Genomic DNA, 22,021 nt, shown 5'->3' on the forward strand with positions numbered 1-22,021 from the left:
TTCTTTAGACCAAGTTATCCTCGAGTTATTTATTGACCACTGAGTTATGTTCACCCATCCTACAATCTGTAGGAAACGAAACGAAGTCCAACGGCACAAATCGATCGATTTGTAAGCCCGCGGCCCTTATTACAACATCGGAGCTGTTGTAAACAAAAGACGAAATCACTCCATTTCAAAAATATTTTTCGCCAATTGTTTGATTTATTTGGGAATTAATAAAGGAGATTTTTTTTCCCGCTCTTCAAATTATGCCACCTAAAAGTGTTGTATCATGGACGCGTGTTCCGGTGTCCCCTGAAGTTGAAGCAGATTCCTGGAAGAAAGCAGTGTGCTTGAAGAAGCCACTTAATATCCTGGTGATAGATATTCTGAGAACGGAGAAAAAATATCAATACCTCAAATGTTAAAGTCATTAACTCAAGTTGTACAAGATAACAATGAAATTATTGGTGCACAAATTGAAATTCTTAAAAGAATCTTAGCCAAATCCTCGTCATTGTCTCCTCAAGCTTCTCCTCTTACTTCTCTCTCATTGGAAGCTCCGCAACAATGGCATTCACCCCCATAAAAAGCATGAAAGAGGATGAAATGGTCACACCAAACTTCTGGGATAAGGAGAGGACCTGTTAAGATAAAGAACTTGCCTAAATTCACAGCGTATGCTTCCTCGCTTGATGGCAAACCCTCCCTGAACGATTATGGTGAAGAAGGCCTGGAAGACTAAATTTGCGAACATGAGCCGTCTTTGATTAAAACGGCACGCTTGTCTTAACCAGCTTGGAACGGTGCGAGTCATATTGCCTTGACTTCGTAATCAAATACAAACACTGGTCTGCTCCCTTCCTAAATAGGTTTGTCAAATGCAATAGTGATATCCACAATTTCTGGAGAGCATTTACTATTCAATTTGGGGACTAAAACCAATAGGCATTAGGAGTCCGTTATAAACCCCCTTGGGATATTATGAGAAGATTTTTCCAAAATGGAGCCGACCTGGAGTATATGAACCAAGAATATTGGATGCATATCGGAAGACGACTCAAACCAAAACAATGGGAATGCTTTGAAAGTTACATGATGAGACTTATACAAGACATAGACTATAATCTCCTGCGTCTCATGAAGATTGTCGACTTCCTCTTAGGTGCAGGTGCAGTTACTCGCAATTCTTTTTTTAAGGCATTTTCATGTCGGTACAAAAAGTACCGCAACCCTGGTAAAGTCCACTTAAGCTATCAAATGTTGGAATTTAGCGACCTGCGTTTCTCGGATACAAATGCTGAGCAGAAGTCCAGCAAGATGGAAAAACCTCTTGAAACATGTGACAGGTGTAACGGAACAGGAATGCTACATGATGAGAAAACGGGGAAATACAAAACGTGGGGTAATTGCAAAGGCCTCGGAGAATATAAACCAAACCTGCCTACAATTCACAAAAAAAGAAATAGTCAAGAAGAAGACAGATTGCTCAATTTGCTAACAAAACAGACACCAGAGATTAGCCTATTTATGAATCTTGACTTTCTTGTTATGAGCGATGCGTATTTTTGTACGTCGTGCCCTCTCTAGTTGCGATTTTTGTATACACACACTTTACCTGATCTGAACACAACCGCACTGTATCAGATCAAATCACCAATTACCAAGCCTCTCCGTCGCCATGTCCGTGAATAATCACGAGATCATAGACATTCCGGTTTTGGATGACTTGATAATTGAGATCCCTGCGATTGACCTTGGCCCTGCTAGCGATCTCGGGCCCGGTGCGCATAATCACCTTGACTTGCACCAGCCAGAGCTAGAAGACAATGGCTTGGAGTTGGACTACCAAGGATCTGAGGATCTTGTCGGTGAGCAAACTTATCAGCCGGGTCATCTTGACCAGGCGAATTTCCATCAGCAATCAAATTCGCTGGACCAAAATCTCGTTCAAACATCTTCTCTTCAGCATCAACATCATCAACAACAGCCGCAAGTAACAAGGAGGCTTACTCTCATGAATGGACAAGAGATAACAGACCTGAGGCGAGATCTTGCTACAGACTCAAAGACTCCAGCGGAATACACTTTGCACATCTTGTTCACGCAATTTGTGAGGTATGCCGAACGGAAACTGAACCTATGTCTCAACCAATACGGAAATGGCGAGCCGCAATTGATCGATCTACTCTCTGAAGGTATAGATCCTGTTTTTGACGGAATCATAGCTGCTCTGGGATATATTGCCAGACGAAAGCCAAAACCCGTGATTGATTCAGTGATGTTTTGGAGAAGGTCCAAGAGTGAAGTTGCAGCTATGGCTGCGTCGGCTTTGGATAAGGCCGTGGCATCTCATTTTTCCAATAAAGATGTTTTGGAGTTTAAAGAGACCGCAATTCAGGCTGAAAGAAAGAGTTTGATAAGCATTTTCATTTTGTGTAGGGTGTTGATTGAGGTGGTGAGACAGACTCCAACCCATATCATTGGAGATGATCTTGGAGATAAGCTGGAAGAGATCATATACACCCAACTGAAGACCACAGATCCCGTTTTGGTTTCAAAAAGTATTATAAGATCGTCAAATTGGGACCTATTTGCCGAGTTTTTGGGCCATATGTCAGCCAAGAGATTTTTGAGTGTGTCCGATAGGTTCATAGCTGATCTAGAGAAACATCCTCAGGGGTTTTCGGACCAGCACATGTCTGAAGCAAGTCTTTGCCTGTTGATCCATGGAATGAGATACTTGAAGATGTCTAACGAAACCATTGAATCTTTCGAAGATGCCGCCGATTTCCTCAAGAGTATCGCCAAGTTCTTCTACAAGTGTGAGAACGACGTCGTTATAGTTGCATACTGCGAGGTCTTGAACCAGTTACTTCTTTCCTTGGCTGGTGTTTTGACTGCTGAAGTCAACCATCCAACCTGGGTGGAGGCTATTGAGATCATATATGATAAATCAGTCAGTCTGATGAGGCTGAAACCCCAAAAGTTTTGGGGTTACGGGCTGCAACTGTCTGTGGCCGCTCTCTCGGTGGCTCCACAGGAGCTGTTCAAGGCGCACTGGTTATCCATAATTGAGGTCAATTCAAGAAGGCTGAAGCCCAAGACCTCAAACGAGGAAAAGGTTATTGTGGTGATCTCTATTGCCAGGTTGGTGTGGGCTTATCTCTTCCGGTATCCTGATACGCTAAATTTGCGTGTGAAAAATATAGAGTCAATTGCCCAGTTGCTGTTCCAGAATCAGCATAAAAAACAGCAATGGATCACTCTCCATCCTCTTGTGGTGCGGTCTCTGGTCCAGCTATTGCGTGCTTTTGCGTTTTCCAATATCACCGTCACGCTTGAGACTATTCTGTTGCCTCTTTTGAAAACAGGCTTTAATGGGACATCTCTTGATGGTCTTTCGCAAGAGAAGATCATGCTATGTTCTCAGACTTATATTGCCATATTGGGAGATTACAAGGCCGCGGAAAGACCGCCTTTCCCTAATGACGATGTTCTACATCTTGATGACACCGATGACCTGGAGGTTTTCAAAGATGAGACAAATGGTCCGTTTGATGAATCCTCCTCGAATGCTGCAATCCATGAGGAAATTTCAGGTTTGTTTACCATTCTTTTGCAGCTGTTGGACGATCAGGTGGGATGCAAAGTATTGCAGTTCCACAGGCCCAATGCAAGTGCAACTTCTTCTCCTATGTCTTCGTCTACAAGCTCTTTAGGTTCTAAACTTGGCTTGTACTTGCATGTGGATGACTCTTCGGACAAGAACAAAGTTCTGTTCTCCCACGTGATGATGTGCATACCCTGGTGCTTAAACTCAAATGTGTCGACCTATCGTAAGATGGTGGAACTCCTGATGAAGAACGCTGTACATCAGGACCGCGAAATTAACAATGTTGCAGAGGCGACCTTGAGGCAGTTGGTGCTGAAGAAAAACTCCAAGGTGCTCATTGCTTCTTTTCCAAGACTTGCCTTCAAGCTAGACGAGAAGAGTGGAAGTGTCTTGTATTATAATTATCTGACATCGAACGAGTACTTACGTTTGTTGGAGATATATGTGGATCTTTTGAAAAATTGGCTGCAGTCATTCACCGACTCATCAAAACAAGAGGAGGAAAGCCACGAGCTTTATGAAAGAAACCATCCAAGTATCGCCAAAGAAGAGCCTGTGAACTTCAAAGTTGTGGATGAGATCGAAATGAAGAACATTATCACCATAATTGACGAAGTTGAAGGAAATGGGCTGTTTTTCTTTTTCTCGCACGATTTCCATGTGAGACACTTAGGGTCTCAAATCCTGAGACTGGTGGTCCAGTTTGATGAGGTGATCTATGATATGACCACCAATTCGAACGCGGCAGATTCCGTTCATTCTGGAAAAAGGTCTCATGCCCGTATGCCATCCAAGTTTGTGGCAGAATTGGGCACCAGACTTATCCAAGTCCTGGAGACCACTGACTTTTTTGAGCTGATTTCGGGCATAAAGGCGGAGTTGAGTGTTCCTGAGCGCACGAGGTTGAATAAACTGCAACAGAAACAAAGAAAGGATATTCTTATTAGGCTTGCTGAATCTGGTTACGGCGTTGATTCTGCCTTGTGGTTTCGCGTGTTTCCCAAGGTGCTGACCATTTTGGTAAAGCATTGCCCCATTCAGATAGCTATCACAAGATCCTACTCTTGCATTCGTCTGGTTCAGTTATACGATCAAATATTCGACTATAGTCGCAGTTATCAAGGAAATGTGTCCATGATTAGAGAGTACAAGATATTTCTCATGATCGCGTGCTCCTCTCTGACCTCCACGTCAGAACAAAGATTGCACATACCACATATGCCAACGTCTTCCATAAGCTCATTGTCCTCACCTTTGTCAAAGAGTCATGCCAGGAAGAAGTCGCAGCAGATGTTTACCGTTCAACATCAGAAGATCACAAGTGCTAAATCCATTTTCAAGATGGTTATTCCTCTTTTGACTACTAAGCAGGCCGATGTGAAAGACGCAATTGTAACTGGATTAAGCTGCATTAACGTGAATATCTTTACCTCGTTCTTGTCGAGTATAGAACCCAGCATGGAGACTTGGAAGGTAAATCCAAAGTCGGCAGATTCTGACAGTCACTTGAGAATTGAACTTACAAGGATACTAAACAATGTGACTTTGCAATATTCTAAAGAGGAGGTTGTTTTTGCGGACGATTGGATAGTTGAAAGACTAGTTGCCTTCATCAAAAGTATCAAGACTTTTCTTTCTCATCCGGGAGTGCAGCAGAATTTTGAGTTTCAGAAATGGAGAAGGTACTTTGCTGGATTCTTGGAGAACACATATCTTGGTATCAAAGAGTTCAACGATATTGAGAAATGGTTGCCATTTGAGGCCAGAACGGGATGCTTCACCTATTTGGAAGAATGGTGTGGGTATGGGCAATATACAGAGTTTGAGGATACCAGATACAAGTATATGCTGAAAAGTGTATCCACCTTGAAGGATAACGTCACTTTGAGTGCCACTATCGAGTTGGAAAGAATTGCTTTGGAGTATACTGCAATCAGCTGTATGGCGTCGCTTTGTTCTTCTCCAATCACTCAGACTGTCCAGGATGGTGACAAATCTATTGTAATGTCTTTTGATATTGGCGGTATGATCAACTGGATAGATGGTCTGTTTGGCTCAAAGAATGAAAGAATACGTTTCCTTGGCCGCAAGGCGCTTCTGAGTCTGTTGCTGGTCAACTCACAAGTAGGCGGAATTGCAAACGAAATCATCAAGCGATGCTACACTTATCATGAAGAAGATACTGCGTTGGAATCATACTTTTTGACTCTTGCTGAGGCATTCATTGAAGGTGCCCAATTCCCATACGAGGTTTACCAGCCTCTGGCATTGTCTTTGTTTTCCGCTGGTTCTGACAACTTTGAAGTAAGGAAAGCCGCTGCCAAGCTGCTCGCATACACGGAGAAAAAGTTTTACAACACTTCAATGAGCGAAGCTTTCATTGAAAGTGTTTCCAGCAGGACTAAAGTCATCTACAAGAGGGCGCTTTTCAATTTGTCAAGTCATTTTGCGTCAGCTCATCCTGAACAGAACTTCAAAATCATATCTGAGCTTACTATGTTGTTCCATATGGTGGGTAACGAACCAAGACGCGACATTTTGGCTGTTTTGCTTCCATGGGTCCAGACTGTAGAGCTGAATATGTCTGAGGGAAACCCGAATCATGCAAATTCTGATATGGTCCTGAACAACCTGTTTGAGATCACTATCAAGTTCAGTGACAAAATACAAAATGAAGTTGAAGCTCTATGGGTTGCTCTCGCAACTGGATCAAATGGAAACAACATAAAGGAGATTTACCAGTTCATCACCTCAAACAGCTTGGAGAGAAGGAATCCTATATTTGTGGAGTATGCCAGACAGGTGGTTGTATATATGTCTTCCACGCTGGCTGGGGCAGATTTGATTGATATGTTGGTCTCCAATCTAGAGCCCAAATCCATGGTTCCCGGTCACCAAAAGTCACTTCCATTGCCTCCAAAGTCAGATGATCTGCCATATGTCGCTGATCTGTGGAGAAGCCTCAATTACAGTGGTAAAGAGGCTGTTTTCTCTTTGGGCCAGTTATCGATGATCTTTCTGGTGGATTTACTCGTCTCTCCGGGAGAGGCGATACGCCAAAAACTTCACCTTCTTCTACATGTCTGTTTCGTGTTTCTGGACCATTACTTGAAGATTGTTCAGAATCAGGCGTGTGTGCTATTAGTACACCTGATCCACAAATTTGGTTCGGATGGCCCTGAGGCAAGAAGTACCATGGAAATCTTGCGCAAACCAGACTTTCACAAAAGACTGTGGGCATATGATGACCTGAACACCGACAAGAATGGTGCAAGAACGCCTGAAAACATGGATTCCCTGATCAGGAGCTCTTTGACTATCTTCAGAGAGAGTGTTCCTGATTTGCAGGAGAAATGGGAACGTGTCGCTTTACAATGGGCAACGTCATGTGCAGTGAGACACATTGCATGTCGTTCTTTCCAGGTATTCAGATCCCTTCTATTCTTTCTAGACCAGGGAATGCTCCGTGATATGTTGCACCGTCTGTCCAATACGGTTTCGGACGAGACGCCTGATATCCAAGGCTTCGCAATGCAGATTCTGATGACACTCAATGCGATAACCGCGGAACTTGACGCTCAGCAACTTATTGACTTCCCACAGTTGTTCTGGTCAGTTGTGGCATGTTTGTCAACTGTTCACGAACAAGAGTTCCTTGAAGTCTTGTCAACGCTTTCCAAATTTGTATCCAAGATTGACCTGGACTCTGAGGAAACGGTAAGATGTCTCATATCCACCTTCCCCAGTAAGTGGGAGGGTCGTTTCGATGGATTGCAATCTGTGATATTGACTGGTTTGAGGTCTTCCAATGTATGGGATCCTTCTCTTAAACTGCTCGATAGGCTCAATAGACTGCAACACAGTGAAATTGTTGGGTCTGGAGACCAAAGATTGCTGATTGCTTTATTAGCAAATATGCCTCGATTTTTGCATGCTCAAGCCACCAAAAGGTTCACTGATGACGTTGTGGAAGGTGCTACCATTCTGAGTGAAATGGCGGCAAGAGAGAACGCTCCAGGTCTTTCCAAAATCATCGATTCGTTCGTGAAGAAGAAGTTCAGGACTAAGGATGATTTTTTAAGCCAGGTGGTTACAGATATTAAGCGAAACTTCTTCCCAGCGTATGGTGCTCAGATCCTTGTTTTTCTTCTGGGATTGCTTTCCAACAGCATTGGTTGGATCAAACTGGAGACCATGGATCTGCTGAAATACATATTCCCGGCAGTCAATCTCCAAGGAGATGAGTTTGTGGGTGTTGGGGCAGATCTGATTTCCCCGTTACTTAGATTGTTGCTTACGGAGTATGCTGAGCAGGCTCTTGAAGTTCTAGACGAAACTGTCATCATTCCGGGCTCGCAATTGGACAAGGATGTTTTGAGAATGTCTCTTGGAAATAGAGCGATGAGGAAGGAGTACGAAAAGACCGCTACTCTTTTTGGTATTCCAGACGACAGTGGATGGGCGATTCCAATGCCGGCTGTCACAGCAGCTACCGCCCGAAACAATGTCCACGCAGTGTTTTCAACATGTGTAATTGCTCCTGATGAGGAGAACATGGCTGGTGAAGAATTGCCCATGACTGAAGAAGAACAGATTCAATTCCACTTGGATGAGTATCCATACCAGCAGGACCCCAACTTCATGGAAGCTACAGATGCAGCATCGACAGATGAACGTGATCCATCTCTGAGCCATATGCTGGCCACTTTGGACAATTTGGATTCGTTCTTCACCAAGGATGACCTTCCAAAAGCGAAACCAGCGAAATACCAGTCATCCGCTCGTTCCCATCAGTACAATGATTCCCTTGACACGAGGTACAGTGATGTCATCAACAGCCCAATCATTCCCTTTGAATCTGCTCCTCAGGTGTATGATGCCAAGGTCACTGCCATTCTCAATCGCTCTCTGAACCGCACGGCGTCGAACACATCCTACAAAGCTTCGATGGCTGATTCCTTTGGCAACAATCAGGCGGTTGAGCCTGTGAGTAGCCCTGCCCCAGCCACTCCTACGGAAAGACACGTTGCTCAACAGAGATCTTCTTACATGTCTTTCAAGAGCAGTCGCAATAACGTGCGCAGATCGCTTTTGGATCACTCAGGAGTAAACGGATCAAACGACGATCATTCCAAGTCCAAATCTCCCAAAAATTCACCCCAGTTTTCATCTCCGGTTCTTTCTGCATCGGATGGAGCCATTTCTGGATCCAGCAACGGTACATCTGAACAGTCTGAGGGACTTTTTAGATTTGACGGTCTGCTACGTACCTCCAACAAAATGAAGAAACGGCCTGTGAAGGGAAATGGGCTCGTAATGGGAGCTCGTGGTGCAGATGTTGAGTCTCAGATAATATCTAGACCTTCTTCGGCAATTACCGTCCAGTCCAATGGAGACAGGGTTAACAGTGCAGGAACAGCTCTGGCCAACTCGGCTAGTTCAGGCACCCCAATCCACTCGCGTGCCAGAGAAAGAGCCTCTATGTTCGCAAGAAATAACAAGAGAAACTCAGCAAAGACAATCGGACCCAAGTTCGAATCTGAAAAATAGCAAAAGGACAATTTAAATAGTTTGTATATTAAGTGATTATGATCACGTGATCGTATTTGTGATTATGTCAGCATGTAACTGAGTCGAGCCGCAAGCAGAAGACGAAAGAATAGCTCTGACTTTTCAACCGCATCTGTAATCTCATTCATTATACATCGGGATTTCATATTTGTCGACTTGAAAAATGTCTGTCAAACCTTTCAACCATCCTGTTTTTGCTGCACTTGAAAAGAAGAGGTTTATCCTTGCGTCTACGTCTCCAAGAAGAGCAGAGATTCTGCAAAGTCTTGGGATCAAGGACATCGAGATCATAGCCTCTTCGTTCGAAGAGAACTTAGATAAGTCCATTCGCACACCAGAGGAGGTAAGTGAAGAATTGAATATTTTAGCACGGCGCTTTCCAAAAAAAAATCAAAGCTTAATCGCGTTACTAATTTGTGAAGTACGTCTTAGACACCGCCCGTGGCAAGGCATTGGCAGTATGGAGTCTGCTAAAACAGCAGGGTACAACTCAAGACCTGGTTTTGTTGGCTGCAGACACCATTGTCGAGAATGAAGGAATCATATATGAAAAGCCTAAAATTGTTGAGGAGAACGCAAGAGTCATCAAGAAGATGAGGGACTCAGATGATGATGTCAAGGTGTTGACTGGAGTGGTTATGATGGTGTATTCTTCCTCGAATGCCGACGGCTACGAAATCGGCACTTTCGTGGATACCTCCGTCATCAAGATGGAAAAAGGCCGCACTGACGAGTTTGTGGACATGTACGCGGCTACTGGTGAAGGTCTCAACGTTGCAGGTGGTTTCAAAATCCAAGGATTTGGAGCTTTGATGATGGCCTCCGTAGATGGTGACTACTGGAACATCGTGGGACTTCCGTTTCAAAAAACGTTCAAACTAATATGTCAGATGTTAGACGCAAATTTATAGAGATGATAAATCATAGTCAATGCCCTTTGACTTCAACTGTTGCTGCTTCTTCTGCTTGTTCAGCTCGCTTGTCTTCTCCAGCTCGGTCCACTTCTCCAGCGTCTTTGGGGCATCGTTCTTTCTGCGTGCGATCTTGGCCCATGGAACAACCTTGAACTTCGTGTTTGCACCATTGAAAATGTCTTCGTGAAGGTTTTCCTTTGGAACCAGAGAACACTTCAAAATGTGGCCGAATATCAGGTAGTTGTTCATGGTCTCTGCGGCGATCTTGGCAACCTCGTAGAGCGCAAACTCTATGAAACCGTAGTGCTTAGACTTTCCAGTCTTTTTGTTTCTGGAGAGTCTCAGTCTGGTGATTTCTCCGAATTGCTGGAAGTATTTCTTCATCTCCTCTTCGTAAAAACCGTGTGGAATGCGGCCCACATATATTATGCCTCTCTTGGTCTTAGTCTTTTCCTGGGATTTCTGTAGCTTCTGCTTTGGCTTTATCACTGTATGTGCAGATGATGGCTGGGGCTCTGAGATGGTCTCGGCTGGGATCTCTGCTATCTCTTCGTCATCAGCAGAATCAGAGAAGCCTCCAAAGTCCTCGTCCTCAGAAGAACTGGGCAGCTCAAACTCCTCCTCAGCCTTCTCCTCGACAATTTCTTTGGCGGCAACGATCTTCTTGGATGGTGCCCTCCTGGTACCAGCAGCCTTCTTAGGTGCGATTCTTTGCTTAGATTTGACACCCATGTTTGACTGTAATAATATATGATTCGAAGTAGAAGAGTTCTCCAGGCAACTTTTGAAATTTTTCAGAATTTTTTAGAAGCTCATCTCGTCGTGTGGGAGAGAATTTTGATAAGCCGCACGCAACAGTGTGCATATACTATGCAGTCGTTAATAATACATTAGGATCTGTTTATCATGCCCGTTTACTAATTGAAACTTATTAATTCCTAGGTCAAAACTCTCAAAACTCCTTTGATATCTCCTGGTTCAAGCTCTTTACATGGTCCCGCAGTTGGACTGTAAACTTAGTGAACGACTCCATCAATTTCGACTCTTCCTCCCCGGTCTCGTCCTGCTCCACATCCTGCAACGGCATGTTATTCAACGCGTTCATTGTGGTTTGTTGCAAGATCTCGGGAATAGAATCATCAAGAGTAGAGGAAGCCGATAGGTGGAGAGAGGCCTTTTGCTGCAACATGTGTTTTTCCAGCCGGATTTGTTCGATCTGGGACAATTTGGTCTTCTTGGGTATAGGCACGGCAGAATTGATTGTACCAACCCATTCCTTCACAGCCCAATCCGCATCATCTCGCCTCTTATATCTGAAACCAGTTCCCAATAAGGGCTCTCTCTGGGCCGACATCAAAAATCTCGACCTCGCCTTGCGATCGCCCGCATACTCTTGGTCGTCGTTGTAGAGAGCCTTCAGCTTGGAGGTCACTTCCTCAGTGGGTATGTTGGCTGGCACAATAGAAGTTTCCGTCACTCTAACCGCAACTCCATTGAGCATGTCCAGTTTCAAATTGGAAAGCTCTCCCTGTGCAAACATCCTCAGAAGCAGCTGCTCAACCTGAGGTGTACTAATATCAAGGTCACAAGATAGTCTTTCCAGACTCAACCTTGAGTATGCCTTCAGCAGTTTGTGAACGTATCTTCTATTCATATTTTCCCGAACCAGCGGGAAATAGGTGAGACAGAAATCGTCAAATTCTATTATACGAAGCATTTCTGGGTCATTCATAAGTCTCCGAAACAAGAATATATCTAGCTCCAGAATCGCGTGATATATCTTTAGGAGACTGACGATATCCCCCGATTTGAGAAATGATTGGAACTCCACCGCTTCAAAAGGATTGATCTCAGATCCACTCAGAATAGTAGATATGAGAAGTTTTGGCAATATTGTCAACCTGCGATGGTCGCCGGCTTCGTCGAAGCATTTGAAACTGTCGTAGAAACACTCGTTGGCTTTGGGGAAAGCATGAGATCTCATGGCCAGCAGTCCTCCGCATTCCTTTACAACGCCTTGGATTCGAGGATGAAGCACATCAACATTGGTGTTGGAGAATTTGTTGTGTAATTTTCGTAGTCTGGCGTAGTCCCCGGATCCGTTTTCCACCAATAGCTTGATCTCCGAGGCAATGATCTCGAGGTAGTTCTTATTACTGGCGTTGTATGCATTTTCAAGCTCCAATAAAATAGCAAGGGCTTCTTCTGTTCTGTTCATTTCTGCCAGTACTCCAGCCTTCTTCAATTTGGTGGTAGTTGCGAGGACATCGTTGAGACCAACCTCGAGTATCCTATCATACAGTCCACCCAGGAAACTCAATTGTTCCGAACTGTGGGTCAGAGGCTTGTCATACCGAGCCAAAATCCTCTTGAGTGAATCCTCGGCATAAGCACTGGGCACAGAGTCCAGTTTGTGCACCAATTGGTCTAATAGCTCAATTACCTGTTCGTAGCGTCCTAGTTCGTATTGTATCTTCATCGATTGCTTCAACGATTTGACCACAATCAAGGCAGGTGCATCACCATCCAGAATTTGCTTAAAAGATTCAAGTGCTTGGCCAAGATCGTCATCTTTCAGTGCCTTTGAGCTGTAATAAAGGTTTTCAAAATCCACCACATCGCCAAGTTGGTCCTGATCCAAGCGGTCGCCCATCATATCGTCATCTCCCTCATCCTCCTCAAACGAGAACTCAAACTCCTCCTCTCCGTCTGAGTTTCCACTCATGAAATCATCATCGTCGTAGTCGGACATGACGCTTTCGGTCTGGTCCCGTACCTAGTGAAGCTTAAGGAGAGTGGAGCACTGTCAAACTTGGCTTTGGAGACGATATTCATCACGTGACTAAAAGCATGTCTGTCGTGCGGCCACTGTTGATACGTGCACTGCAGAGCAATTTCAGCATCAGTGGTACATTAATCTACAATATGACTTTATACATTATTTCTAGTCCTTCTTCCCCGAATTCTGAGCATCGATTCTTGCCAGGGCAGATTGAAGCAGCGAGTATCTTTTGGTAGTAGAGGGCCCTTCGGCGTCCTCATCTTTGCCCTTCGGAACCAGAGTTCCAGCAGTTAGGTTCAGTCTGTAAGCAGACTTGGCGACAAACTCTCCATTTTCGTTGAAAATTAACTCAGATCCGTTTAAATTGGTCCATTCACCTTGGTACGCCGTGTGGTTGATTTTCAGGAGCGGGTTTTCGGTTTCCAGCCCGGAAATCCTGAGAGTGGAATTTGGGTCTACAGACGAAGGCAGCATGCTTTCCAGGCCTTCCAGAAACACGGACCCGGCCTTCTCAGATGAACCCTTCGACTGGGATCCTCCAGTTTGGGGATTTGCTATGCTTGACTCAAACGTGGTCTTCTCCACTTTGCCCGCTACTCGAGGTAGCGCAAGCGTCACATAGACAGACTATATATGGAAGTCCATATTAGTACGTACGTTATGCAACGAAAAAAGGGTTATCCTAACAAGCACTCACCTCAAGCTCCTCCTCACTCTCCAGGAAGTCTCCGGCTTTGTCATCGACGTCAACGGATTCGGATTTTGCGGCAGCTGCAGCCGCAGCCAGTCTGGCCCTCTCGGCTATATCTTCGTCTGAACCTGCTTCATAAGTGTCGGCTAAAATAGGCAAAAGGTTAGTGGTCACGCCAAAAGCATAAATCTCAACTAGAGACCTCAAAAGTTTCAAAAATAACTCACAGAAATGCCAGTTCATCTCCTCACCCTTCTCCAAAAAGCTCGTTTCTCCGTTGAATCCAAGGCTCCAGGAATCACCATTTCTGGAGTACGAGTCTAAGGAACATGTTCCTGCCCTCAAGACGACGGTCTTTCCATCTCCACCGTGCTCTTTGCGCAGAAGCTCACGCACGCCTGTGTATTTCAAGATCGCCATTCCAAGAGCGATCTTAGTGGCAGCATGTGTCACAAACATCACAGTTTTAACTTGTGGGTATGCAGCTTCAAACTTGGACAAAAACTTTGGGAAGAATTCCTGGCAGCGCGCAAAGATGTCGGATTCGTCCTCGCCTTCTAGAGAAGGAACCACAGTCTTTGGGTCCCAATCGGCAGAAACACGTCCGAAAAACGTCTTGAGCAGCTCTAATGATGCTGGCTCGGGGATCACACCCCTGTCCTTTTTATACCATTCTCCAATTCCTCGTTCAACGAAAATGGGCACATCTATCGCGTTAGCCAGAGGGGTAGAAGTCTCCACGCATCTATAAAACGGACTCGAAAAAATCAGCTCTGGCTTTGGGTCCACTAGGGGCGAATTCACAATAAAATTTGCCAGCTCTTTGGCTTGCTCAACTCCATATGGTGCCAATGGAGGATCGCTGTCTATCCCAGTAGGGTTTGGTGCATGTGGTGGGGGCAGCCAATTGGCCCTGTAGCCATGCTAGAATTCGGAGTTAGTCAATGTATACGGTCGCACGGGTATTTCGAGCAAAAACACCTACTCTTGCAACATATATCTTTTCCAATACCATGATGTTTGGAAAAAAACGTTGTTTAGAAGAAGGAAAGAAAAAGAGTCGGCTAGAGCAGCCTATGTAAATTGTACACTATCAACATATATTTGGTATGTGCACGGCCTTATAATCGGCCCGGTATTCGGAGACTTTAACCCTGTATCGGGATTAATATCTTGATCTAAACGAGTTTATGAGAATTTTTTCAAGACAATGGCATATCACGTTAATTAATTGTTGTCCTTGTTACGTCATTTGATCAGCGTTGTATCACGGGTTTACGCTAGCAACTCCTTCACAGCCTTAGCCACAGCATCACCAACCTCAGTGGTGGAAGACTTTCCGCCGAGATCACCGGTCATAACTCCCGCATCAAGTACCCTGGAAACGGCAGCTTCGACGGCATTACCCTCCTCTACCAGATTCAACGAAAGCTTGAGCATCATGGCAGCAGACAGAATAGTAGCGATTGGGTTGACCAGGCCCTTGTCCAGATCTGGCGCAGAGCCGTGGCATGGCTCGTAAAGACCAAAAGCAGTGTTTTTGTCAGGCAAAGAAGCCAACGAAGCAGATGGCAATAGGCCCAGAGATCCGGGAATTACGGAGGCCTCATCGGAAATAATGTCACCAAACATGTTGGAGGTGAGCATGACTCCGTTCAGTTTGGTTGGAGACTTGACCAAGATCATGGCAGCAGAGTCAATAAGCTGGTGTTGCAGAGTCAGTTGAGGAAACTCTTCTTTGATGGTTTTCTCAACAGTCTTTCTCCAGAGTCTGGAGGAAGCTAGAACGTTGGCCTTGTCCAAAGACCAGACTGGGAGCGGAGGATTGCTCTGAAGAGCCAAGAAAGCAGCCATTCTGGTGATTCTTTGGACCTCTGGAACAGAGTACGCCTCGGTATCACTGGCGAACCCAGAACCATCGTCTTCCTTTCTCTCGCCAAAGTAGATACCACCCACCAATTCACGTACCACAGTGAAGTCGGTGCCCTTGACAATTTCTGGCTTCAAAGGGGAAAGTTTCAACAAGGCATCAGAAGCAAAGTTGCAGGGTCTGAGGTTGGCGTAGAGGTTCAATTCTTTGCGGATCTTGAGCAGTCCCTGTTCTGGTCTAACGTCACCGGTTCCCCATTTGGGGCCTCCAACGGCTCCAAGAAGAATGGCATCTGCAGTCTTAGCAGCTGCCAAAGCTTCGTCTGGCAATGGAACTCCGGTGGCATCAATGGCGGCTCCTCCGATCAAGTGGTTTTGGAACTCGAACTCGACAGATGGGCGGGCTTCCGAAATAGCTTTGAGAACCTTGACAGCCTCGTCGACAACCTCGGGGCCGACGTGATCTCCTGCGAGTAGAACGATTTTTTTAGCAACCATTGTATGTAGATATTGATTGGGTGCTATGACTGACGAGGAAGAAAGAGAGGCTTGAGTGAAAAATGGGCTCTGAATCATCGCGATGACGGGCCGGCGCCGGCTTCCTCTCCACAAAATGTGTGCAGCACGATAGGGTGGAACACGACCACCTTGCAGAAATCTCAGACGATTGACTTTACTTGGACTTACTCAATATTGTACCAAAGATGCATTGAAGAGTTTATAGAGGTAGCTTGGGAAATTCTGTATTTTCGCAAGCCTTTACACCTGCTCAGCAATGAAGGTGTCGATGTCAACCTCCTCCAATGGAGCATTACCAGCCGTAGAGATCTTGCGCTTATTGCTCTCTTCTCTCAGTTCCAGTCTCTTGAACTTGCTGAGAGCATTCCAGCCCTGAGCAGGCGAAGTCAGCTGAAATGGCTTCATGAAGCCGATCACTGGCTTGAAAGCTTCGCCCATGGTTGCAACCTCGTGAATGATGTCCTCCACACACACTATTCCAAACTCGCCCAACTGCTCTTCAACGACGGCATTGTCGTTCAGATTCACCTCACGACCATCCAACTCAATGGTGGCCCTTTTTTGGATCAGGTTTCTGATGGTAGCCAGCGAGGGCTTACCCAAGACAGTGTATGGCGAAATGATTCTCAGCAATGGTCTCACCAATTTGGTGGATTTTATGAAAACACCGGTGTTGATATGGTCTAGTCTCAACAGCGATAATATTTTCTTAGCTTTTGCTGGAACTTTGGCTCCGTGGGGGCCGCGAATTCTGACAATGAACTGCAATTCTGCCTTTTCTTCATCATCCTCAATCGATTTTGGCGCATTCAACAGTGTCTCCTTTTCATTCTTGATAACACGCTTCACACGGTAGTCTTCTCTCTCACTCGCCCTGTGTTTTGCCACCAAAGTTTCAGCCCTCACAAACTTCTTCGCACGTAGCTTGCGACGGCTCTCTTTGTCTTGCTCCTTCTTCCTGGCAGCCTCCTGCTTTTCGATCCGCAAACGGTCGGCATTCTTGCGCTTTCTCAGTAGGATCTCTGGATTGCTGTTCAAGGGCTCTGTTACTGAACTCATGTTGTGTTTGTAGGGTACGGCTTGCGTAGTGAGGATCAGGTCAGAAGAAGGCAGTAAATTTTATTTGAATTTTCTAATTTTTTTAGGCTCATCGCAGCCGGGTAACCCGCAAGTGTGCGGCGGAGGTCGCTGTGAGAACGCAAGCAAGCCAGAGATTTATAAAGGATTAAGAGGCTTTCCCCAAACTGATCAAAATCCCCTAAGCATACCCGATAAAATCCCTGTTACATATTTTTGTTTTAATCGGAGGAGCTATAAACCACCGATCTTCGTGTCATGACTTCATAAACTTGTAGGCACACGACATGGGCCTCCTAATCAATTATTCAACGGTCCGCATACTAATCGACTTTAAGCAGGACTGGAATATTATTTTACACTTATCTAATGGCCAAATAACTCAAATTCATATACAGGAATACCATATCAATCGCAGCAACACGTGGAGTTCAGCTATATACTACCTTAATGACCGGACCACTCAATGGTGTTGAGGTCAATGCCCTCCTGGACCATCTCCCAAAGAGGAGACAGTTCTCTCAAGAAACCCACTCTCTCAGTCATAGCCTTGATCACATAATCAATCTCCTCCTCGGTGGTGAATCTACCGATGCCGAATCTGATGGAAGAATGGGCAAGGGCATCATCAGCACCCAAGGCATGCAACACGTAACTTGGCTCCAGAGAGGCAGAAGTACACGCAGAGCCAGAAGACAAAGCCACGTCCTTCAGTGCCATCAAAAGAGACTCTCCCTCAACATATGCAAACGACACATTGACACATCCGGGGTATCTGTGAGTAGCTGATCCATTCAGCTGGGTGTGTTCGATAGACAGCAATCCATTCATAAGTCTGTCTGAAAGTTTGGTAATGTGTGCAATATCCGCGTCTTTCTCCTGGGTCATGAGTCTAGCAGCCTCGCCAAATCCAGACACCAGAGGCGCAGCCAATGTTCCGGACCTCAAACCTCTCTCCTGGCCACCTCCGGTGATCAAAGGCTCCAATCTGACACGGGGTCTTCTGCGAACATATAAGGCACCAATTCCCATTGGTCCGTATATCTTGTGGGCAGAGATAGACATCAAGTCGATGTTGTATTTGTTCACGTCCAGAGGAATCTTGCCGAATCCCTGTGCGGCGTCGGTGTGAAAGAACACCTTGTGCTTCCTGCAAAGCTTTCCAATCTCTTCAAGGGGCTGAATCACACCAATCTCGTTATTCACAGACATGATAGACACAATGGAAGTGTCTGGCCTGATGGCTTGTTCAAGCTGTTCCAAATCAATAAGTCCATCCTCTCCCACAGGCAGATACGTCACCTCAAACCCTTCGTCCTGTAGATGTCTGGCTGAGTCCAAAACACACTTGTGTTCTGTCTGCGAGGTAATGATGTGCTTCTTTGTTTTTGCGTAGAATCTTGCCACACCCTTCAAAGCTAAATTATTACACTCTGTAGCTCCGGAAGTGAAGATTATTTCCTTGGGATCGGCTCCAATTACTCTCGCAATGTGTTCTCTGGCTTTCTCCACCTCCGTCTCAGTTTCCCAACCATACGAATGCGTGGACGAGTGAGGGTTTCCGTACAGTCCCGTGTAAAATTGCATCATTTTGTCCAGAACTCTTGGATCCACCGGTGTGGTAGCCTGCAGATCCAGATATATGGGCCTTGTGCCATACAATGACGAGTCCCTTCCTGCATCCTTCAACGAAATTGGTGACCCACTGGGTGGTTCCAGCGTGGAAGCACTGTTTACCGAGGTGGCGGCCGTTTTCAAGCCTGGAAAGCTGGATAGACTACGAGCAGCCACTGTGGGCGCTCTCTTCATAAAAAGACTGGTAACGAGCAATCTCTGCATTATCAATGAATCAGGATTCCAACAAGTACCAAACAGCAAAATATCAGAATGAAATCCGGTTTGATCCAGGAAAACAGAAGAAAATTAAGTGAGGAAGGATGACAAGGCCTAGAGATGGAAGCCAGGCAAATTGAATTGTAAGCAAGGGTTACCCGGCCACGCCCGAAAGTCGTGTCCACTATGACTACTTCAGGAAATCTCGGCCGATAAGCTTCTCGAAACCCACAAGTTGGCGAGTTAATTGGCGAGACCTTGTTTTGTGGTAAAAAATGGACCAGCAGACGTTTTTCATCTCTCTGGTGGTGAGTGTGGTGTGGTCAATTGCGTGAAAATCCCGAGGAACTAACGATTTTTCAGAGTGGAGGAGCTGCCGGCACAGCGACCGATCTGGCCTTCTTCCCGATAGACACAATGAAGACCAGATTGCAGGCAAAAGGAGGTTTTTTCCGCAATGGAGGATGGAGCGGTATATATAGAGGACTTGGCTCAGCTGTTATTGCATCAGCACCTTCGGCATCGTTGTTCTTCGTGACCTATGATACGTCCAAAAAGTACCTTCGCCAGACGTTAGGCAGGCACATCAAGAGCGAGAACACGGTGCTGAACTTGAGTCACATGCTAGGAGCTTCAATGGGAGAAATCGCGGCTTGTATGGTGAGGGTTCCTGCTGAAGTGATCAAACAGAGGACACAGACTTCGCGATTCAACAGCTCATTGGACTCTCTCAGGTTCATCCTCAGGAACGAGACTGGAGAAGGTGTTCTGAGAGGGCTTTATCGTGGCTGGTCAACCACGATCATTCGCGAGATCCCCTTTACGATGATTCAGTTCCCTTTGTACGAATACTTGAAAGCTAAGGTTGCCAAGCTGGAGAATAAAGAAAAGGCTTCTCCTTTGCAGGGTGCTCTGTGTGGATCTGTGGCCGGTGGCTTTGCGGCTGCCTCGACTACACCTCTGGATGTGATTAAGACGCGAATCATGCTCAGTGAATCTAAGGTGAGAGTCTCGCAGTTGGTCAAGACCATGGTGGCAGAAGAGGGCACCAAGGTGTTCTGGTCTGGTGTTGGTCCAAGGACAATGTGGATCAGTGCTGGAGGGGCTATCTTTTTAGGTGTTTACGAGACTGTGAGCAGTTTCATGCTTTCGGCTAAGCCCAAAAAGTTTGAATGAAGTCATGATATGTAATGATTAAAATGGAAGATTTGTCAGAATAAAGGACGTAGGAAGAATCCAGTCTTTGACATGGACCTCCATTCGGGTTTTCTGTGAAAATTGTACTGATCATTGGGAGCCCACTAGTCTTCCTCTTCATCGCCAAATCCAAAACTAAATCCCGTCGAAGCACCTTCAACGAGACTATCCCAAACCTCGTTTCTCTTCACCTCTTTTGGCTCGTTTTTCCTGGATTCCTTCTCTAAAACTGCCAGTTCCAATTGGGCTTTGGTGAGAGCCGCTTCCAACCCGTTGGCTATGAGAAGTTCTTCAAACAACTCCAGCACGGGTAAAGAGAAATCAGTCAGAACTCCGCAATCCTCGTTATTGTCACTGGTCTTCGATTCCAAGAAGTTTTCAAAAGTTCTGCGTTTGTTCTCGGCAATTTCTCTCGTATCCAGCAGATGTCTCACACTCTTACGAACGTCTGCTCCGTGAAAGCCTGACACCTGTTGCGGTTTGTTCTTCAAAAAATTCAACGCATGTGCCAACTTTGGGGTCGGCACAAAGTTCTGTGTGAGTGCCACACTGTCGTCCAGATTTATCACGCTGTGCCACCATCCTGCAGGAACGTACATGCATTCCCCCGGAAAGGTAATTCCGATCTGGCACAGACCCTTCTCGCATAGCTTTACACAGTCGTTGAAAAAACCACCGACGACCCATTCTGCTAGTCCAATGGGTGAAGTCACTTCATTCTCTTCTCTATCTGTGGAAACACCTGGAGGGACCACATCGTGCGGAAGCATGTGCCAGAGTTTGCGGCCTGTAAGTGCGGCGTTCCATGCACTCGTATGGTTTGGATCTTTGTGGAAGGTGGAGCCGGAACCAGCAGGTCCAATAATGATCCACGCATAATCTGGTCTGCACTCAATGCCCTGTTTGTTGAATACCTCAAAGAGATCGTCCTGAGAGAACCTGGGTACGGCGTACTCCTTACGTAGCACCTTCATAGCTTCACTCGAACAATCAAAAAGATAGAGCGGAGACTCATCTGCATTTTTCCGACAATATTGAGCATACACTGCCAAAGGCCATTTGGCAGATTCTTGGCGGAATTTCACATCTGGAAACCGATTTTTCAGGTAATCAAGATCCCAGTTGGGCCAGTCAAAGGATGGACAGATGAACGGAGTATCGTGGAATTCTGCGGCAAAAAGCGTCGGGCTCATATCTTTAACTCGTGTTATCCTTCCCTTCTGTATGCTCACATGTTCATCGGTCAGTCTGAAAAGTTCCCGGTCCTGTGTCTGTTCGGCTATCAGACTTTGAAAAATCTCCGCATAGCTCACCTGGGAACATTGAAATGGCCTATACAACACATCTGAACAAACTAAATTTTGGCCACAGAGTATGGTCACTTCTTCTTCGGCGTCGATACCCAAAATCGTCTTTCTCCAGCTCCCTTTCCACTCTTGAAGCTCCCATGGATTCCGCGAATACATGTTTCTCCAGAGCTCCTCCGTGTAAGTGTAGGCATATAGGATTCTGGAGGCGTGGCCTAACCGCATAAGATCCAGCGGATCTTCCACCATCCCCAGAATATTCATTATGATTTCATCTGGCAAGAGATGCCACAATCCCATCAGTTCAATCCTCTTTTTCTGGATGCTGGGGTCCAGAGAAGCCGCCAGACTGTTACCCAATGGTCTCACTCCCAGCGGGTGTGAGTACATCGTGAACCGTGAAGTGGTCACAGCTGATGCCTTCCCCACTTTCCTTCTCTTTACCTGAGTCATATATGTGTTGTGTTGCTGAGAAGCAGTGGATACTACTCAGCACCTGTTCATGCCACAAAAAAATTCTTAGATCGTACGTTAGTAGTGTGAGTATTGATTTGTTGTGCGGCTTAAATATGTATAGCGTTGAGTAGAAAATAACTAGATAAGTTATGGAAATCCGTATGAGGCCTAAAAGTTTTTGGGCTGTCCACTAAAGTACTATGAGGT

General features: G+C 45.7%; 12 protein-coding genes across 12 annotated transcripts; 4 read left to right on the top strand and 8 right to left on the bottom strand.

Annotated features, from left to right (window-relative positions):
- Positions 1-1,663: 1,663 nt before the first annotated feature.
- Positions 1,664-9,148, top strand: KUCA_T00005030001 (uncharacterized protein; the record flags this gene model as incomplete). The annotated part of the gene is made up of 1 exon (XM_022606173.1): positions 1,664-9,148. The coding sequence occupies one exon, from the start codon at positions 1,664-1,666 to the stop codon at positions 9,146-9,148; it is 7,485 nt and encodes a 2,494-aa protein (XP_022461032.1).
- A 184-nt stretch (positions 9,149-9,332) lies between these two features.
- Positions 9,333-9,704, top strand: KUCA_T00005031001 (uncharacterized protein; the record flags this gene model as incomplete). Its single annotated transcript, XM_022606175.1, has 1 exon — positions 9,333-9,704. One exon carries the CDS (start codon positions 9,333-9,335, stop codon positions 9,702-9,704), a length of 372 nt encoding a protein of 123 aa, XP_022461033.1.
- A 125-nt stretch (positions 9,705-9,829) lies between these two features.
- KUCA_T00005032001 (uncharacterized protein) lies at positions 9,830-9,982 on the top strand (the record flags this gene model as incomplete). Its single annotated transcript, XM_022606176.1, has 1 exon — positions 9,830-9,982. The coding sequence occupies one exon, from the start codon at positions 9,830-9,832 to the stop codon at positions 9,980-9,982; it is 153 nt and encodes a 50-aa protein (XP_022461034.1).
- Positions 9,983-10,074: 92 nt separating this feature from the next.
- KUCA_T00005033001 (uncharacterized protein) lies at positions 10,075-10,815 on the bottom strand (the record flags this gene model as incomplete). Its single annotated transcript, XM_022606177.1, has 1 exon — positions 10,075-10,815. The coding sequence occupies one exon, from the start codon at positions 10,813-10,815 to the stop codon at positions 10,075-10,077; it is 741 nt and encodes a 246-aa protein (XP_022461035.1).
- Positions 10,816-11,035: 220 nt separating this feature from the next.
- KUCA_T00005034001 (uncharacterized protein) lies at positions 11,036-12,835 on the bottom strand (the record flags this gene model as incomplete). Its single annotated transcript, XM_022606178.1, has 1 exon — positions 11,036-12,835. One exon carries the CDS (start codon positions 12,833-12,835, stop codon positions 11,036-11,038), a length of 1,800 nt encoding a protein of 599 aa, XP_022461036.1.
- A 192-nt stretch (positions 12,836-13,027) lies between these two features.
- On the bottom strand, positions 13,028-13,339 carry KUCA_T00005035001 (uncharacterized protein; the record flags this gene model as incomplete). Its single annotated transcript, XM_022606179.1, has 1 exon — positions 13,028-13,339. One exon carries the CDS (start codon positions 13,337-13,339, stop codon positions 13,028-13,030), a length of 312 nt encoding a protein of 103 aa, XP_022461037.1.
- A 208-nt stretch (positions 13,340-13,547) lies between these two features.
- Positions 13,548-14,571, bottom strand: KUCA_T00005036001 (uncharacterized protein; the record flags this gene model as incomplete). The annotated part of the gene is made up of 2 exons (XM_022606180.1): positions 13,548-14,480; positions 14,542-14,571. The coding sequence occupies 2 exons, from the start codon at positions 14,569-14,571 to the stop codon at positions 13,548-13,550; spliced, it is 963 nt and encodes a 320-aa protein (XP_022461038.1).
- Positions 14,572-14,831: 260 nt separating this feature from the next.
- Positions 14,832-16,001, bottom strand: KUCA_T00005037001 (uncharacterized protein; the record flags this gene model as incomplete). Its single annotated transcript, XM_022606181.1, has 1 exon — positions 14,832-16,001. The coding sequence occupies one exon, from the start codon at positions 15,999-16,001 to the stop codon at positions 14,832-14,834; it is 1,170 nt and encodes a 389-aa protein (XP_022461039.1).
- A 183-nt stretch (positions 16,002-16,184) lies between these two features.
- Positions 16,185-17,003, bottom strand: KUCA_T00005038001 (uncharacterized protein; the record flags this gene model as incomplete). The annotated part of the gene is made up of 1 exon (XM_022606182.1): positions 16,185-17,003. The coding sequence occupies one exon, from the start codon at positions 17,001-17,003 to the stop codon at positions 16,185-16,187; it is 819 nt and encodes a 272-aa protein (XP_022461040.1).
- Positions 17,004-17,468: 465 nt separating this feature from the next.
- On the bottom strand, positions 17,469-18,860 carry KUCA_T00005039001 (uncharacterized protein; the record flags this gene model as incomplete). Its single annotated transcript, XM_022606183.1, has 1 exon — positions 17,469-18,860. The coding sequence occupies one exon, from the start codon at positions 18,858-18,860 to the stop codon at positions 17,469-17,471; it is 1,392 nt and encodes a 463-aa protein (XP_022461041.1).
- Positions 18,861-19,129: 269 nt separating this feature from the next.
- Positions 19,130-20,030, top strand: KUCA_T00005040001 (uncharacterized protein; the record flags this gene model as incomplete). The annotated part of the gene is made up of 2 exons (XM_022606184.1): positions 19,130-19,162; positions 19,218-20,030. 2 exons carry the CDS (start codon positions 19,130-19,132, stop codon positions 20,028-20,030), a joined length of 846 nt encoding a protein of 281 aa, XP_022461042.1.
- A 125-nt stretch (positions 20,031-20,155) lies between these two features.
- Positions 20,156-21,811, bottom strand: KUCA_T00005041001 (uncharacterized protein; the record flags this gene model as incomplete). Its single annotated transcript, XM_022606186.1, has 1 exon — positions 20,156-21,811. One exon carries the CDS (start codon positions 21,809-21,811, stop codon positions 20,156-20,158), a length of 1,656 nt encoding a protein of 551 aa, XP_022461043.1.
- Between the last annotated feature and the right edge of the window lie 210 nt (positions 21,812-22,021).

This window comes from Kuraishia capsulata, genomic scaffold (genome assembly GCF_000576695.1).
Source record: "Kuraishia capsulata CBS 1993 genomic scaffold, Kuraishia_capsulata_scaffold_6, whole genome shotgun sequence".
Lineage (NCBI taxonomy): Eukaryota > Fungi > Ascomycota > Pichiomycetes > Pichiales > Pichiaceae > Kuraishia > Kuraishia capsulata.